This window comes from Tenebrio molitor, chromosome 7 (genome assembly GCF_963966145.1).
Source record: "Tenebrio molitor chromosome 7, icTenMoli1.1, whole genome shotgun sequence".
Lineage (NCBI taxonomy): Eukaryota > Metazoa > Arthropoda > Insecta > Coleoptera > Tenebrionidae > Tenebrio > Tenebrio molitor.
This window is the reverse complement of record NC_091052.1, coordinates 18924452-18943389: the sequence shown is the minus strand read 5'-3', so window position 1 is coordinate 18943389 and position 18938 is coordinate 18924452. Positions and strand designations below refer to the sequence as shown.

The following is an 18938-nucleotide window of genomic DNA, read 5'->3' as shown; positions in this document are numbered from 1 at the left end:
AGCCTTTGATGTAAAATTACTACAATCCACTTTTAATTAAAGGGAAAGAACAAAGACGTAGGATATATAAAGTCAGAGTGTAAGACTTTCAATCGCTATTTGTTGCAAGATAATGGCAAGTGCAATTGAACAAAGCTTTTATATTAACTTGATCGTAATGCGAGCTTTTGGTTTATATCCTCCCGATAAACACAAATATTTTTATAAACTGCACGCTTTTCTTATGTATTTTGCTTTCATAATACCAGTGCCGTTGTTCGGTTGCCTTTATTTACTTCTTGACGACAATGTTGACTTGACAAAAGTGGCAGAAAACGCTTTTCTTTTAGCTGAGATGGGATGTTACATTGCAAAATTTCTGCCGTTCATCGTCAATGGCGACCAAATCAAGGAATGCATCCATTACTTTGATTCTCCGTTCTTCACAGTTTTTGGCGATGCTCAGAAGAAAATCCTAAATGATTGCAAAAAAATTTGCAAACGAATTACGACAATATTTTTAGTTTCAGTCACCATTGGTCTGGCAAGTTGGGCAGTCAAACCACTCTTCTGGAAGAATTACAGACTTCCGATCGACGTGTGGTTTCCTCTTGACCCGACCTCAAGATTAACCATCTATTCTTTAATTTACACCTACCTAGTTATTGGCAAGTACTAAGCCCTTTTTAGTGGCAATTAATTTCAGAATTTCAGGAGTTTCATATGCAGCCCTTAGTAGTGGTGTTACTGATCCATTGATCGCTGGTCTTGCTTGTCAATGCACTGGTTAGCTTAAAATTCTAAAATATAATTTGCAAAATCTCGATGAGCGCGGAGAAAGTATTTATGAAAAAATCAGAAAATGCGTCGACCATCATACTGCAATCATTAAGTACCAACACCCAATATCTGTGACAGTTCCTTAATGAGAAGACATTTTCAGCTTTGTCAGAAAATATGAAGGATGTTTTTCGTTAGTTGTGTTTAGTCAATTTGTCGGAGGCGTTATTGTAATTTGCGTTTCATGCTTACAACTGACAATGGTATGTTAATGCCTTACTTAAAACTAGGTACTACTTAATTAATTGTTTCAGACAGAACCTTTAAGTTTTAACTTTTTCGCTATGGTTATGTATTTGATTCCAATGCTTGGAGAAATTTATCTCTATTGTTATTACGGAACAACGCTGTATGAGGAGGTTGAAAATAGTTTTCAATTTTTGACCTATTTGATTTAGTATCAAATTTTAGAGCAATACTGTTACTGATGCAATTTACATGGGTAAATGGTACAATTATGACATGACGTGCAGAAAGGCATTGATCGTTTTAATGGAACGTTCCAAAAGGCCAATGGTCGTTACAGCCGGAAAAATTCTAGACTTATCTTTGATTTCATTTACAACAGTAATTATTTCCCCGATTAATATTTATGTTTTTTTCATTAAAATTTAATTTCAGATACTGAGAAGATCATATTCTCTACTTGCTGTTTTAAATAATTATAAATAATGTTTTATATGTAATGCACAAGAGGTCGTCTGTTGATAGGGCACAGGATGTTCATCAGCATGATACCCGTCACAAAACAGACTTATACTTACCATGTCACAGTCTTACAAAATCCATAAAGCAGTTTGAGTATCTATCACCTAAATTTTACAACGCCATCGAGAGAACAGTAAGAGAGCAGCCAACCAAAGTATTTTTAGCGATTGTTAAAAATTTTCTAATAAACAACCCATTATATAATTACAATGAATTTTTTAGCATTAGTAAACATTTAACTTTATAAGTAGTTAACAAAAATTAATATTTTTATGGACGAAGTTAAACACCTGTGTGTATTTTCTGAATAAATTCTGAAAATTATTATTATTATGTACCTATAAAACATAAAATAATACATAAATAATATGGTCAAATATAGGTGATATCAAATATTATCAGGAAAAGACAAATTTAGAATTTAATATTTTAAAGTACGTAGGTACAGCTGATAATACGATGCGATCAATTAAAAAATAAATCGAGTCGGCGTGTTACCTATGGCAACCCATGCTATAGCATAGGCTCCAAAGCAAACTCGATTTATTTTTTAAATGATCGCTCGGTAGTATTACCCCCAATTTTATAATCAGCCTAAAGTTACTTTAACATTAAAGTTTACCATTTACCATAGAAACATATTGTTGCAACAATCCATTAAAGCCACTTTAAGCTAAAATCGACTTTAAGTTCACACCTACATTAACTTAGACAAATTGTTTCTACCGCAATAATGAAAGATATAGAACGGAACTATCTGTATTTCAATATAAATAAACAAAATTACATATACCTAAAATGATTTGTTTCAATTCATCTGTATAGTGAATACTTCATAATAATTTTTATCTTCAAGCGGTATCTCCATAGAAACGGTTAAAGTGGTATTTTTTTGTGAGCGGAATAGAAATACTTCAAGTCCTAGAAGTAGAAGTGTCCACAGGCAGTTCGACCCAGTCAAATGTAAGGAAGATCATTTGAAGGATTTGTTACGATTATTTAATAATTCAATTATCCTTATTAAAAAATAGTATATTATGATACGAGTCTTATAAGAAGCATTTTATCGCACGCACGGGTTTAGAGCACGACGAGCGTAGCGAGGAGTGCCCTAAAGAAGTAAGTGCGATAAAATGCCTTATAAACGAGATGTCATACAGTATTTTTTCTACTTTGCCACTTTTTCAATGAAAAAAAATTAAAAAAAATTTAAAACCGTTAAAGTTGAAGGATTCCACCCAAGGTCACGTCTACGGTCTGCCGCGACACCACAGTATCCGTCAATTAAAAAATTAAATGTCACTGTTTTTAGTATTATTATTATATCACGCCTTCAAGGCCATCTGAATCAAAAAGCTACGCTTATAAGGCCGTTTCAATTGTACATAATAATTGTTTCTGCAGAGTGGCCATAAAACAAAAGAAGACAGAACCTTATTGCGCGCCCTCGGTGGCCGATTAACGAATCAAAGCTGCAATATTGGCGGCAATTTAAAATATTACCCTTCTATTTTACATGAAATGGTAAAAGTGTGTTTCATTTGTGGGGCAAAAGATGTTCGCTTATTTGAAATTCGCAGCAATATGAAACAAAGACAAAAATGGTTCGAAGCTTTTGAAACGTTTTGCGGTAAGCAAATTTATGGAGACAATGGGCCATATGCATAAACCATTATCAAATGCTTTTACTTGTATTAGTAAGAGATAGAAATACATGGACTCTATTAATTACTTATTAGTTTTCACAGTCATAATCAGGGACCTCCAGGTATCAATTACTGTCATCTTATTAATGTTTTTGTTTTTAGGCTTTTCCCACTGAAACTCCGGTTGAAATTCCTGTAGGTACCCCAAAATCCTGTAGAGTCTTTCATCATTCCAACCGTTCCAATGACATCCAAATCAATTCAAGTAAATAGTATTTCTGCGCAGTATAAGCCACCAAATGTTTGAGATAATGGGCCCTCATTTGCTAGAAAATCCAATACTTTCATCTTGTCTAGTACATAAAAATCAGATCTGCGAGCTGAAACCAGTTTTAGATAATACATATTTGTCCAGAAAAAAATCTTGTATAATCTTGCATTTTAGGGACCTGAATAAATGCGTACTGCGCATGGGCGAGAAACGAGCACAAAAATCAGAAAATAGGTACACTGTTATCACGTTTCTCTTGTATCTTGTTTTTATTCTTCACATACGTTGGGCCGTATCACGACACCCTTATTAAATTTAAACATGACTTAAATTAGACATGTTCATACGCTTGAAGGTAATTATACAGTTTAGGTCGACAAATCTGACGCATGCGCAAATGGAATTCCGAAATTCCGAAACTCGGTGAATTTAAACCTGGGTTCAATATATACGGGTCCAGCATGAAGCATTGTCTGTTTTTAGGTATTTTAAATATTTAAAATAAATTGTTATTAAACAATATGGTAACATCGCTAGCAAAATCCGCGTGAGATTCAATCATCTGCGCATGCGTCAGATTTGTCGACCTAAACTGTATAATTACCCGCTTGCGCGCTTGCACAGTGAAGGCCACGAGTTTGGCACATGCGCAGTGATTCAGGTCCCTAAAATGCAAGATTACCCAGATTTATTAAAGAGGAAATGTGCAATCCAGAACAAACTCCTTTGCAGAAAAATATTAAAGTTATAAATTGTTCTAATCTACCTTGTGTTATGATTTCATGTTTTTTTTGCAATTCTAATTTATTAGTATTTTGCTAGTCCAGAATGTATCCAAAATAAGCTCGGATCTTGGATATGTTATTGCATTTATGTTTTAAGCACTTAACCTCAAAGTAAACAGTGGAAAAAGTCCACGACCTCCTAGATTCATAAGAGACTCGTCTCTTATCCGGCCTGCCGCATTCGTAGTTCTAAGCATTATTTTTGTTTTATAGGGTGCGCCACAATACGGGGCTTATGTGTTGTACTGGTTGCCTGCCTTGCAGGAAATTATTGTTTTATAGACGTGTTTTCAACATTTTTCAACAGTTTTAACGCACACATACATCTGACACTTTTTCAAAATCTCAAATCAAAAAGATTTTTTTATGAACGGTAAATTTAATTTCAACTATTTTCTTTTTTATAATTTTTTTTATTTGTCTGAGTGCAAGTTACAAAAATTTACAATGGCAGAAAGTTGTAATTTTTAAATAAGTGTCTTACTCACATTTTACTATGAACAGGACAATGAATTAGTGGATTTCCCGAAAGATTGAGGCCAAGATATTCTTCAAAACAAAATTTATATTTTTCTTTGGAATGCTTGGTAGAATTTCTACTATTATTGAAATTATTGTAAATTATATAGTTTGCGAACGAGAAATTGGAGTTTTAGCTTCTTCACTTGTGTAAGTTTATCTACCTGCTAGTTACTAAAAAGGGATGCCGAATATCGGCAAAATGCAGCTTGTTTGTCCCTCCTGGAATGAACTGCTCATAGCCGTAAATCTTCATTATTATCTATAATGTTTAACCTTCCCAAAACCCATTGCAAGTGAAGAAGCTAAAATTCCAATTTCTCATTCCCAAACTATACTAGACCCACAAATTGATCATTGGGGTAACTTAGCCTTCCTCTATCTTAGTAATAAATTAATTTCAGTACAGGGATTTTCTTTTTCGAATTTGAATCTTGTAAATGTGACAAGCAATAATCACATCCATGGACTCCTCCGTTATTTTCATAATTAAGTATCCACATAAAAAAGCTGTTGCCGCCGTCTCAATTTGAAAATTGGTACTTGGCAAATAAGTAAAGGAAGACAATTTTTCTAGTTTTTCCAGAGAACTATCTTGCAAGGTGACTGAAATATTTACATTGATCCTTAAATTTTGGAATCTTGGTAACATTTTACTACTTGCATATTCTGCGGCACTCATGATAGATATTACCAGTATGATCTCTCAGTCCTATCTTCTATGCCGCATTTAAAGTGATATCATTGGGTAGATTATGATAAGAAATGTTAACTTTATGTCGTGAACTAATACAACATTTTTTCTTTGTTTGTGGCATTTTTTAAGGTTTCGACTGCACTTAGTTTTTCAAATTGACAATTTATTATATAAAATGTCATTATTCATACGTATTTTTAGTTGCATATACTAATATATAGGTCATATTAAAGTCGCTAGATGGACATACTATACGGGGAATTTCATAGACAACACAGTAAACCTATAGAACGCAAACTCCCATAGTTTTTTGTGTCCCGACGCCATCTACTGGCTTGTGGTAGGTGCAAAATAAGACACAGCCAGCTGGATATCCTGGCTTTTTTATTTATTTTAATTTTCAAAATAATTTATTTATTAAATTAAAAGACTACATTTATTTTCAAGTTTTTATTTTCAATTTTTTTCGATACACTTCCATTGCATTTTTATAAATTTTGATTTGGTGTTTCTTTTCCTCCATTGCGACACACAGAGATTTATGGCTTCCTCACCTTCAAAATTTTGCTCTTTATTTTGACATCGAATTTTGCATTTTTCGGTATATTGCAGCCCGTAGTTGCAGCCCGAATTTTGGATTAACATTCGGGTTTTTTATAATTTTGATTATGCTCAGCTTTTCTTATTTTCTTTTTGAAACTTTCACAAGAATTTATATCTTCATTACTACATAAAACAGGATTTACACAATTTACTTATAGCGTCTTCAGTAGAAATATCGTAGATCAGTAGATCGGATGAAAATTCTATAAAAAATAGTTTTCAGTTAAAATATAATTATTAATATTTTTTTTACTATTACTGGAAGTAAGTCTGGACTGGAAAAGCATGGAAGTTGTATTGAGTCGAGGGTACGGCCACATTCAGCAATCTATTGTTCGTGCCGAAGTATTTGCTGGTAAAATGAAGTCCACACACAGTGTAGCTGTTATACCTACACACCTACACTGCTTGTTCCCCGTGTTTTTAATCCATTCCACAAAATGCTCAGGATATTTAATTGGATTTGAAAATCTATGGCGAGTTCCACATGGTTTAAATACCTTTCACTCTGCAAATTCTCGTAACAGTAGATTTATTATTTATGACTTAATATGTCAAAATATATATATTTTTTTAATTTTGGCATAAGTTTCCGCGATTTTTATTTTTATAAAACAGCAGCGTCCCCTGACGGCTTGTGGTGGGTGCGTTTCCAAAAAAACCGATAAAATGCATAGGAGTTTGCGTTCTATAGGTTTACTGTGTTGTCTATGGGGAATTTTCAAAAACAGACATTTATCGAATGCGACAGGCCGGATAAGAGACGAGTCTCTTATAAATCAAGGAGGCCGTGAAAAAGTCTCAATCGATTGCGTTCGAAATCGGTAGATGGAGCGCAAAAAGGTTCTGCCCAAGGTTGGTAGAACTGACTAATTTGTATAATAGGTTGCCTCGTTGAAAATTGCGGGGCGGGGGGAAAAGTAACTCGTGACGTAAAATCAACCCAGAAATTTTGGGTGTTCGAATAGAACCCAAGGTTTATAAGCTCCGTGGAGTTTATTGGGTGGCTTTTTGGGCTTTATTCTAGCGAGGGAACACCTAATGCATGATCGACAGACTCTGTCGTAAAAGTTTAGTACACTGTGACGTCACGAGTAACTTTTGCGGGGGGAAAAAATTCAGACTATTGCTTTAAATGGCAACGAGGCAACCTATTATACAAATTAGTCAGTTCTACCAACCTTGGTTCTGCCGCCCAAAATGTCACAGAAACAAAGTTTATATGGAAAAATCGAAAATTGAAACGGCCTTATAAGCGTAGCTTTTTGACTCAGATGGCCTTGCACGCCTTTTCGAACCGAAGGGATAAAAGACGTCGCATCCCTTAGACTCACTCTCTCGCCGATCAACTTCAACCACGGCACCACCAACCACGCCGTTCACCATTTTGTTATTCACCCATTCATTGTTATCTTTTGTTATCGTTATTGTTATTATTGTTACATTAAACTCAAATCCGTATCAAGCCGTCTCATTCATTCCGGACCAAAAGTACTCCACAATTGGTGACCCCGACGATCCGGAAGACCACGAGGCAACAACTTCCATCCCCGACGTTCCCAGACGCCAGGTACAAACGCACCAAACTCTGAGAACGCTCCCGCCGACGCCGTGTCATGCTCCGGAAGCATCTCCTTGACCATCGACTTTCGCGCCCGCAACATCGAGCAAGAAGCCGACGACCGAGTCATCGCCAACGACAACACAACCTCAGCCACGCATTCGCGCCATTACTAAGTTTGTTTCAGATCGGGGTTATTGTTTTCCGGGTTGTGCCGCGGTCGTCTAGATTGCTGGGTAGCTGACGTTTCAATAGCCATGCTGCTATCTTCTTCGGAGCTTGTAAATAAACTGGTTTGGTCTATTCCGTGTTGGGCTATTTATATGATTAGTGGTGGGAGTGGTCCCCGTGGGATTGGTGGTGGGGGTGGTAGGCGTGGCTCGGTGACTGAAGTTAGTGGGGGGGGGGTGCGTACATGGTCGAATAACGGAATTCCACGTGCTAGAAAGCTCAACACCTTGGTCTCTGTTGAAATTATTTGGATTTTTTCTAATCTCGATTGCTTCCCTTATTAATCTTTGATGGTATTTAGATGTTTTAGCCAGAACTACTGTTTTTTCAAGGTCGAACGTGTGGTCTCCATCTTCGAATTTATGTTCCGCCAATGCTGATTTCTCCTTATCATACTGCTTGATGGCCCTACTATGTTCCTTTAATCGACATTGTATTGAACGTCCTGTTTGTCCGATGTAGCATTTCCCGCACAGGCATTCTACTTTGTAAATCCCTTCAGACTGGAACAGGGGGAGTTTATCCTGAGGTGTTGGAAGGATCTGAGAGATTTTCTTTTCCGTGGTAAACCTGGTTCCAACGTTTCTCTTCTCCAAAATTTTCCTAATACGGTCCGTTACTCCTTGTACATATGGGAGGCAAGCAAATTTCTGGTAAGTTTGTTGTTCGGTGTGATGTCTAACTTTTCTTGCAAATCGAATGTCCCTGTCCGAGAAACCATTGCATTTCAGCGCCCACTTATTATGTTTCAATTCTCGTTCTTTACTGTCTTCATCACAGATGGTCTCAGCGCGATGGAATAAAGTTTTCATCAAGACTCTTTTGTGTTGTGGGTGATGGTGAGATTGTGCATTGAGGTATCTGTCAGAATGTGTTTTCTTTCTATAAACTGTGTGACGAAGCTGGTCTTTGTTCCGTGTTACCAACACATCCAAAAAAGGAATCTGGTTGTTTTCTTCTATTTCCATTGTGAATTTTATGGATGAATGGAGGCTGTTCAGGTGGTTCCAGAATTGATCTAATGATTCACGTCCATGTGGCCATACAACAAATGTGTCATCCACGTACCGTTTCCAAAGTTTCGGTTTAAGTGGAGCTAACTCAAGGGCTTCTTGTTCGAAAGTTTCCATGAATAAGTTGGCTATGACCGGAGATAGTGGGGATCCCATTGCTGCTCCTTCCTTCTGTTCGTAGTAATTTCCATCCCATAGGAAGTACGTTGATGTTAAGCAGAACCGTACTAATTCTGGAATATCTTCCCGTAGTCCTTGTGTTATCAAATTCTGTTTGATTATCTCGACCGAGTCTTCGACGGGTACGTTGGTGAACAAGGAAACTACATCGAAGCTGACCAAGATATCTGTAGTGTCCAATCTCACATTCCTGATTGATTCAACGAAATGTAATGAGTTTTTTACGAAAGAATCTGTGTGTCCTGTGTATGTTTGAAGATGTTTAGCAAGATACTTCGCCAGATTGTAGGTGGGGCTTCCCATAGTGGACACAATTGGTCGTAGAGGGCATTCTTCCTTATGAATCTTCGGGAGTCCGTATAAACGGGGTGGTCTGGTAGATGATGGTAGAAGGGGGTGTTGTTCCTGTTGGGGGATTGAGGACTGTTTAATAATTTCTCTGGTTCGACGTTCTATTGTAGGCGTGGGGTCCTTCTTTAATTTAGTGTAATGTTCGGGATCTAATAGTTGGCTAATTTTGCCATTGTATTCATCCTGGTCCATTATGACGGTTATATTGCCTTTATCCGCTCGTAAGATGACGATGTCCTTATCTTTTCTGAGTTCACTGAGTGCTTTCAACTCATCTCTACTAAGGTTTCGCTTAGGTGGTTTGGATTTTTTGAGGATTCTGCAAGTTTCAAAACGAATCTCTTCTGCTTCTTCCTTTGGTAAGTGACGGATTGCTGTCTCTACTTCAGTGATGATTTCTTCCTGTGGAATCCTGGCCGGGGCTATTGCAAAATTCATCCCCTTAGAGAGTAGGGTAGTAGCATTTTCCGATAGTTGTTTGCTTGAACGATTGATGACGGTTTTCTTGTTTTCCAGAGTCGGATGTGGTTTTGGGTTTGGTCGTTGTTTGGACATGAGCCTATCAAACTTCTTCTTCTGAGTTTTGGTAACTTTATCCAATTCGTTTTCTGCGTGGAGGGACGTTATTCTGTCAATAAGATCCCAGTGATGTTGATCCAAAATATTGCTAAGTTCCAAATGGAGGTTCAAAAGTTGTTCAGCGTTTTTGTTTAACTGGAAGTAAATTCCACGTACTCGTTCCCTCGTGAGAGCCATCTGAGCTCTGTCGATGATCCGCTGCGCGGTTGGTGTCTGTATGTGGTGTTTGATCTTGACAAACGTTGGAGAAATATTTTGGTCACGGCAACGTCGAAGAAATGCCAATGCTGCTAGGAGGTGGCTGCGTTTCTTCCTGAGTTGGTCCAATTTTCGGGTTTTGATGAAGGTTTCCTCCCCGTAGAGGCGTAGACGACCGCGGCACAACCCGGAAAACAATAACCCTATTGACAACGGCCGTGAAAACCTGCATTCGATTATTGTTTCAGATCGCTTCGTATGGCCGAATCACAGCAACATCGACGCAACCTCCGTCGCATCAACCTTGACAGCACGCTGCATCTCCAGGTTCGGCACGTCCCTTCGTCTCGCCAACAAGCAGGGCCTGAATCACTTCGCACACGCGGGTTCGGCATGTCCCTCAGCTTCGTCAACGACCAGGGCCTGAACCATTTCGCAGACGCCTGCCAACAAAACCATCACACCGGGTTCGGCATGTCCCTCCGTCTCGCAACAAGCAGGGCCTGAACCACTCCGCACACGCGGGTTCGGCATGTCCCTCAGCTTCGTCAACGACCAGGGCCTGAACCACTTCACACACGCCTGCCAACGAAATCGTCAATCTGCTTTCGTGACTGCGTCCCTTCACGATGCAGCCGTCGCGACGCTCAACTTCAAATCTTCGAGAGAACGCAGCCACTGAGGGGGGAGTACTGTGGCGACCTCTATCGACGCACCACAACACATACGTGTCGACACCAGGGGGAGCCAAACCGAAGGGATAAAAGACGTCGCATCCCTTAGACTCACTCTCTCGCCGATCAACTTCAACCACGGCACCACCAACCACGCCGTTCACCATTTTGTTATTCACCCATTCATGGTTATCTTTTGTTATCGTTATTGTTATTATTGTTACATTAAACTCAAATCAGCATCAAGCCGTCTCATTCATTCCGGACCAAAAGTACTCCACATCCTATTACGATACGCAAAACAGTATCGTAATAGCATCAGTACGAACGCAAAGTAGAAAACAGTCTTTAAAAATGCGAAATAACGAAATTATCATCCAATATTTAAGCGGTTCCACTGTGGTGTAAGACGAGTCGCAGATCAGCAAAAATAGCGCAAGATAGCTCTTCAGTGTTAAAAAATAAGCAGTTGTAAGTTTGCTATTCATGTTTTGATAATTTCTGTAATATTTAGCGAATGAATATCTGAAGTAGATATGTCTGGTGCCATTGAAAATGAAGTGCATTACACGGCTCCAAAGTTGACGCAGATCGCGGCAAACTGTTTGCAGATCTAAACTCACCACAGTCCTGAGCGAAAAGTGTATGATTTCTGCATAATTGCTTCTAATGAAAAGTATTACACTACAGAGGTCAAATTTCTGAGTTCCCCATAGGAAGAATACATTATTATTGTAGGTTAGGTACGGGGTCATTATAAATGTTTGTAACAACTAGTGGGCGTAGCGGCGCACCTACGAGTAGATGTGACTGGCGCAATTCGATGCAATGAAATCACTAGACTAGGCGAAAAATAGTGAGAGCCACAAGAATACCTCCCACCATCACGATCCAGTGCAGCGCGCTCGATCCACGGTTTACGCTCGCAGCGAAAAAGATAGCGGTGCGGCGCTGGAGCGGACTGGTGGGGAGCGCCAACTATTTTCCGCCTAAGTCTAGAAATCACCAATCTGACAATGCGAGATATCGAAGATTTGGGCTCTGCTATCTTAGCAAAAGTTCAGGATACCAAAAATTACAAACCGTTTTCGGAAAGTTTTACTTGGAAACTTCAAGTAGCAATAATATTACAAGAGAAGTAGGAATTAGTGGTGTCCTAAAATTTAAAAATTGTAATAAGTATTAATGTAATATACCGGGTGTAGAATTGGTTTACGAGACATAGGATTTTACATGTCAAAATAAAGAGTTTCAATTATTGGCTCTCCTAACAATTTTATGGCAAAATAGTTAAAATGAAAATTTGAGAGAATTAAAATTGCTGTCTAATTTCAATCTTAGTTTTATTCTAACAACTTGTGGTACTGAAAGAAAGGCAAGAAAAAAGTTAACATAAAAATACTAAAAAGTACTACTAGGCATGAAATTTTATTTCTTTCTCTAAATAGTATTATGGAGGATCTTCTTTAAGAAACTTCCAAGCAACATTTGCTTCAGTTTTCCCAGACCGACCAATTTCAGCCATAGAAACAATTCGAAGAATTGGAGAGAAGTTTGAACATTTAATGGAAGATACCTTTTCATTCGTCCTGTAGTCCTGTACGAGTTCATTTGAAGGGCAGATCAAAAGAAAATTAAATAATAGTGAAACCACCCGACAAATAATTTTAGCAGTCAAATTTCATTGCTAGTACTGCTTTTTAGTATTTTTGTCTTAACTCCTTTCTTGCTTTTCTTTCAGTACCACAAGATGTAGAAAAAAACAAAGAGTGGAATTAGACAGTACTTTTAATTCTCTCTAACTTTCATTTTAACCATTTTGCCATAAAATTATTAGGGGAGCCAATAATTGGATCTCCTTATTTTTACATGTAAAATCCTATGTCTCGTAAACCAATTCTACACCCGGTATAAGAAAAATTGAATAAAAATTGCATTTTAGCAAGTGTAGTTTATTAATAGTTATTTATGCAAAGAGGTTCTGTGTAAATTGGGTTTTTCTAATTGCCTGAGAGGCCAGATTGAAATACGAGCACAGCGAGGATTTTAAGGCCTCGAGGGCAATTAGAAAAGCCCAATTTGCACAGAAACGAGTTGCATACAAACTTTTATTGTTTGAAACGACGCCCCAAAGCTTCCAAATCTATTAAAAATGATTTCGCTTTTCCTTTTGATAGTTTTGACAAATTTTTCGAGAAATGTCACTTTGAATGTGTTGTCTAGGGCAACGGTTGGTTATCTGCAATTTTTTGCTTTAGAGCAGTTAGAAGGCAGTTTACAAAAGAGAAAAATCAAAATTTATGACAGTTGAAAGCAATAATAGCTATTTATGCACCAAGGGCGTTACAACGATGATTACGCCCGGAGAACGATGAATCCAGCTCGAGGGCTTTAGCCCGAGAGATGGATATCGTTCGATGGGCGTAATCATTCGGTGACGCCGTGGTGTATACAAGATTTTATTTTTCACTATACGTGTTCTTAAAAAAAAAAATTGGCATCTTTGCAATTATGAATTGATGAGGGCGTTATGAATTCATTACGCCCGCTTATTCTTATTACGCCCTGTTTTATTCATCACATCAGAGATTTTGAAATAATGTTAAAAATTGTTCCGATTGATGTAATTGGTCTATCATGTGTTGCATTGGATTGTCACGCACATTTCTAATGCTCTGATTGGCATAGAATAACTGCATTATGTGTATTTCTTCTTCAAACAACTTGACCATTTTGTTAATCTGTCAAGTACTTATTTTCGTTACCTTGGTTACGTGATTACATACATGCATTGACCTGTGTTTTTAAAACTGAACATAGGGAATAAGTATGGGCTATGTTCAATGTTAAAAAAATGTCCCGGTATAAGTACATTGAAACAAACCAAAATAATTATTTTTTTACTTAAACTTTTCCCCACTTCATTCAATGATGAGTTTTGAGTTCCTGAAACTCCTGATTTTCTTTAATCCTTATAATCTTACCCCACATTGCCCACATACCCCCATTATACCAATTTTTTTTTCCAGACATCTGATATTACTGTCTACATAATTATCCAATCACACCTGAGAGACGAAATCCTTCAAGATTCCAAAACTGGCTCCAATCCTTTGATTTTGTAATTTCTTTGTTCATTGATTTAATTTTTTTGAGTTTTCCTTGGGTTTTATCTTCCACATTACAGCAGGAACACTAACCACGCTAAAAACAACTTACTCACATTTGTACTGGTAGGACTCGTAGGCGTAAAATTTTTAGATTTCTATTGACATGTATATTAAATTATTATATACAGAGTGATTCACGTAGCCCGTTCGTTAGAAACTTTCTGATTTCCAAATATTGTATTAATATAAAAATTGGTAGCCGACTATAATCGACTGTTCAAATAAGTTTTTTTCAAAATGGTGACACTTCCGGAAATACCGTAAATCAACGCCATCTTTGTTTTTTTAAATAGAAAGGCCCCATTTTGATTTCAAATTTCGATTCTACGTTAAATTTTAAGTTTAGAATGTCCTTTTGTCAACACCTATCTGTCATTATTTTTGACCAATGTCATCTTTTTAAAAAAAAAGCGGGGTTGCAGGGCTTCATTAAAAAAATTATAACTCCTGATCTATTGGAAATAAGTAATTGATTTTTTTAGTTAAATTCCTAAAGCTTTGGCCGATCTTTTGCGCTGTAGTGACATTTTTTTTGTGTTTTATACGCCTACTGCAATTTTTCAAAATTGATAATAAAAAAATGTTAAAAATTTCATTTTTTTAATTGGCGACTATCATTTCTGACACTAGATATGAACGTAAAATTTAATTTTAAGGCCACTTTTATTATTGTGCATGCCTATTTCTAGCCGTTTTGGCGTAATTTCTCATGCCAAAAAAATTCCAATTTACATATGAACTCGTTAAAAAACTACTAATTATGAATGAAACATTTTATAATTGCGTTAAAAAATGACACGCTACGGCACTTTTTTTAACGCTTCTTGACCGATTCAAAAATCACATATTTTATGAACGCAAACGAATGAAAAAACTTGCACTTTTTTTGACAGACGTTAAAAAATTATATTAAGAATGCACGATGCGTCGACGAGATAAATAATTTATTGCCAAATGTGTAGTTAGTTTATTGATTTATCAATTTATCATACTTATTTTGACAGTGATTTGCTTTGACGTTTTAGGAACTAGAAAATGTCAAAACTTCAAATTTTTCACTAAAAGCCGTTTTACAACCAACCGAACATGTTACACATTGCTAAATTTTAGGACAAATCCAACAGGTGGTGTTTCAATAGAAATGGCGGAGCCTATATGAGGTAATGATAATTTCTTTGAAAGCATTATTTAATATTATAATTTGTTTTTGCTATACACCTACCTTTTTAAGGGTATAATATTAATATGTGTAGACATCCAAGTTGAAGTTTATTCATACGACGTTGCGGATTACAGACAATAGTAAAACTATAGTATTAAAGTTGCAACGGGGCGCGATTTCCCCTAACCGTCATCCATCCAAATACTAACCGCTCTCGAGACTGCTTTAATTTACTGATCCAACGCTTTCATTATTATTATCATTGTTGTTGTAATTTAGTAGAAATAATCGTATGAAGTCTAAAATTAAAAGTTTTGAGAGATATATTCCTATTTGAAAAAAAATTCTTAGTAGTTATTTATGCATCAAGGGATGTAAGTGTAAGATTTTTATCGAAAAGGATAGTTTGTATACTGAGCTTCAGGCGAGGTGTATAAACCATTCCAGGTAAAAAACCACAATATCCTCTAGATGCATACATTTTTTTACTGTCGCCTCTCAAAGTAAAAAGAAGTAATTTAATTGATTTCTGACATACGGTGGAATGCTGTAACAGTTCTGCCATTAGTGACATTCCTTGACGTTTAATGTTAATAATTACAATCTTCAATGAGCGTATAATGATGGCTATTATTCGCGAGGATGAAAATTGCAACACAAGCCGTAGGCGAGTGTTGGAATCATCCGAGTGAATAATAGCCATTGTATGCAAGTAGAATATACTTACTTTCTCCACGACTACAAAAAAAAAACAATGCAAATTTTTAACACGAGATATCACTATTTAATATGTGACAATTCAAATTGTACCTTATTTAGCAATTGCTATGCGATGCTTGACTTATTGCTTAGAAAAGTATTCGATTCTGCGATCTGCTAGTGGATTCCGAAAATACGACGGATGTGAATTTTGAATTTTGTGTAAGTGAGGTTCTGCAAAAGGGATAATTTATACCTACTTGTGAACAGTGTTATGCAAAATTAATTTTTCGTTGCAGACAGATTGCATCAGCAAAACACAACAACATTTGGTTATACACTGTGCCAGTTGCAAGGATCGCAACACTCTGTTCACAAAAATTATGTCTACAAAAATCCAACATACAAACAGAATCAGAAATCATAATACTAAATTTTTGATTAACGCAATAGGGAATAATTTCTTTGAACAGAAATTTTACACGTAAACGAGCTAGAACCTTCGTGTTACCTTTTTTAATTTTAGCTCTAGAGATCTTTGATGTAAAATTAATTGCTTTCTTATTTAATGAAGAGGACGCCTTAACTTTTTTAAAAGCTAAAGTATAAAGTCAGGGGGAAACAACCTTAGAAACACAGTTAGTTGTAAAATGGCAAGTGTAATTGAAGAAAGTTTCAAAGTCAATTTATGGGGGATGAAAATTTTCGGTTTATATCCACCTGACAAACATAAGGGCTTATATAAAGTGGGAACTTATATTATGTACTTGTTGTTTATAGTACCGGTGCCAATATTGGAGAGTCTCAATTTATTTCTACAAGAAAATCTGAGTTTTCGCCAATTTGCTGACAATGCGTTTTTAATAGCAGAATTGGGATGTTTCATCCCTAAATTTTGGCCATTCGTGATAAATGGCGAACGCATAAAGCGGTGCATTCATTATTTTGATTCTCCAAAATTTGCAGTGAAGAGACCTGAACACGAAGAAATTATACAAAAGTGTATTAAGATGTGTCGCAACACCACTGCACTTTTTTTAGCCTCTGTCACAGCAGGATTTATCAGTTGGTCGAGCAGACCCATATCTTGGAAAAACCACATATTTCCAACTGATTTGTGGTTACCTTTTGACCCACAAACCGCTCCAAAATCTTACATCTGTTGCGTCTACACATATCTGGTTCTCGGTAATATACTCGTATGTTCGCGCTTGATAAATCAAAGTGACAAATTTTGCGCTTGTAGCTGTTGGTTATGGTGCTTTTACAAGCGGAGCAGTTGATCCGCTTATTGCAGGGCTTGCTTATCAAGCCACCAGTCAAATTAAAATACTTAAGGATACTCTACAGCATCTTGGGAAATATGCAGATAAAGAGCTTGCAACAAAATACGAAGCAAACTCTTCGGAAAAAGGGAAAGTTCTACATGCTAAAATTAAAAACTGCGTTGACCATCATAGTGCCATACTGATGTGAACTATAATAATTTTTGAAATTACTAATTATAAACTGTCATTTATTCCAGTTTTGTCAAAGAATACGAAGAGTGCTTTTCGCAAGTTGCTTTTAGCCAATTTGTGGGAGGTGTAATGGTGTTGTGCGTCTCTTGTTTGCAGTTGACAATTGTGTGTATCTGGTTTTTTTCTTCAACAGTTTTGAAACCGCAGTGTTTTAGGTAGAAATTTTAAGTTTCGACTTTCTAGCAATGGTCATGTATCTTATTGCTATGCTCAGTGAAATTTACTTATACTGTCATTTTGGAACAGAGCTTTATGAAGAAGTATATTTTCATGTATTTCACACTTTTCGTTCGTATTCCCATAATTGTGTTTTGTAGAGTAATACGATCAGTCAAGCTATTTATATGGGAAATTGGTACGAATATGATATAAGATCGCAAAGAGATCTTGCTATTTTGATGGAAAGGGCAAAACGACCTATGATTGTAACGTGTGGAAAAATTTTTGACGTGTCTGTGGTAACATTTACAATGGTAGCCTTATTAATTGCTGCAAGCCTTATCATCTTCTTCAATTTTGTTATATTTTAGATACTGCGACGAGCGTATTCCTTGTTGGCAGTTTTGGAAAATTATAATATGGACTTAAATTAATATTGCGGAAGTTTTGTGTTGTTTGTACATGCTTGATATCACATTTAAATATAAAGGAGTTTGACAAAAATATATAAACTAGTAGTAATCATTGCAAACATTTTGTTTTATTCAAAGATCTTACTCAGAAAAAGTAAAGTAGATTTTGAATTTGAAACAATCACGTCAAAATAGGTATCTAACTAAGCCACTTAATTTAAGCGAGTTTGAACAAGAAAGAACTTCCCATTCATAATTGCTTGCAGAAGCAACAACATAATATTCTTGTAGAAGGTCATGGATTGTCATAGGTAAGTGAACTTTAGTGTAGACCTTTTCAGACACTTGATAGTTTGCTTCTATTAAAACATTCCACAGCAATGATTTCTGAATTATTGTTAACAAGACAGTAAATTGCTATCTACTGAAGCTGGTGTTTGTTTTCCTACTGAAATTAGCTTTAAGTAGACGTTCTGTGAATAGTAGAGGACACAACTTCTTGAACAACACTGGTGTTACTTTATTAAAATCGTATTCTTCAGCTTTACACATCAGTATGTTTCAGCGATATCTTCCCATTGGTATTACTGTTTTCTCAGTGTAAGAAATAAATTCTTCTACTAATCTAGAACACTGTTGTGGTAAATCTTCACAGTTGGAAAGTAGAAGGTAAAGACGTTGGTATACATCATCGTGTTCACTGAAATAGTGCTCATGTTTTTTTTTGCATATCATCATGAAAGTGAAATTAGTACTTTTTTGCATCATTTTATTCCATTTCTTTGGAAATAATTGTCAAAGCATACCTACTTTTTTTGTAATTTTTCATAAATCCTTTTTTGCATATCGTAATGAAAGTGGCACTTTTTACACGCAAAATCGTAGTGAAAATAGCACTTTTTTACACGAAAAATCGTAGTGAAAGTAGTACTTTTTTGCATCATTTTATTCCATTGGAGATGATTGTCAAAGCATACCTA

At 36.3% G+C, this 18938-nt stretch overlaps 3 protein-coding genes across 3 annotated transcripts; 2 read left to right on the top strand and 1 right to left on the bottom strand.

The window, feature by feature from the left end:
- The first annotated feature begins 223 nt into the window (after positions 1 to 223).
- Positions 224 to 1491, top strand: LOC138135104 (odorant receptor Or2-like). Its single transcript, XM_069053751.1, has 3 exons — positions 224 to 304; positions 1231 to 1386; positions 1441 to 1491. Exons 1-3 carry the CDS (start codon positions 224 to 226, stop codon positions 1489 to 1491), a joined length of 288 nt encoding a protein of 95 aa, XP_068909852.1.
- A 6381-nt stretch (positions 1492 to 7872) lies between these two features.
- LOC138135102 (uncharacterized) lies at positions 7873 to 10140 on the bottom strand. Its single transcript, XM_069053750.1, has one exon. The coding sequence runs from the start codon at positions 10138 to 10140 to the stop codon at positions 7873 to 7875; it is 2268 nt and encodes a 755-aa protein (XP_068909851.1).
- A 6022-nt stretch (positions 10141 to 16162) lies between these two features.
- LOC138135467 (odorant receptor Or1-like) lies at positions 16163 to 18134 on the top strand. The gene is made up of 6 exons (XM_069054207.1): positions 16163 to 17054; positions 17113 to 17338; positions 17392 to 17491; positions 17542 to 17646; positions 17704 to 17859; positions 17917 to 18134. The coding sequence occupies exons 1-6, from the start codon at positions 16517 to 16519 to the stop codon at positions 17977 to 17979; spliced, it is 1188 nt and encodes a 395-aa protein (XP_068910308.1). The 5' UTR covers positions 16163 to 16516; the 3' UTR covers positions 17980 to 18134.
- Positions 18135 to 18938: the final 804 nt, after the last annotated feature.

Bases quoted from the DNA above. Each gene is read 5' to 3' on its own strand.
- LOC138135104 (XM_069053751.1), top strand. From the start codon at position 224: ATGTATTTTGCTTTCATAATACCAGTGCCGTTGTTCGGTTGCCTTTAT. The intron at 305-1,230 runs GTGGCAGAAAAC...ATCAAATTTTAG, and splicing joins ACAATGTTGACTTGACAAAA to AGCAATACTGTTACTGATGC. The intron at 1,387-1,440 runs GTAATTATTTCC...ATTTAATTTCAG, and splicing joins CTTTGATTTCATTTACAACA to ATACTGAGAAGATCATATTC.
- LOC138135102 (XM_069053750.1), bottom strand. From the start codon at position 10,140: ATGGCTCTCACGAGGGAACGAGTACGTGGAATTTACTTCCAGTTAAAC.
- LOC138135467 (XM_069054207.1), top strand. From the start codon at position 16,517: ATGGCAAGTGTAATTGAAGAAAGTTTCAAAGTCAATTTATGGGGGATG. The intron at 17,492-17,541 runs GTGTGTATCTGG...GCAGTGTTTTAG, and splicing joins CTTGTTTGCAGTTGACAATT to GTAGAAATTTTAAGTTTCGA. The intron at 17,860-17,916 runs GTAGCCTTATTA...GTTATATTTTAG, and splicing joins CTGTGGTAACATTTACAATG to ATACTGCGACGAGCGTATTC.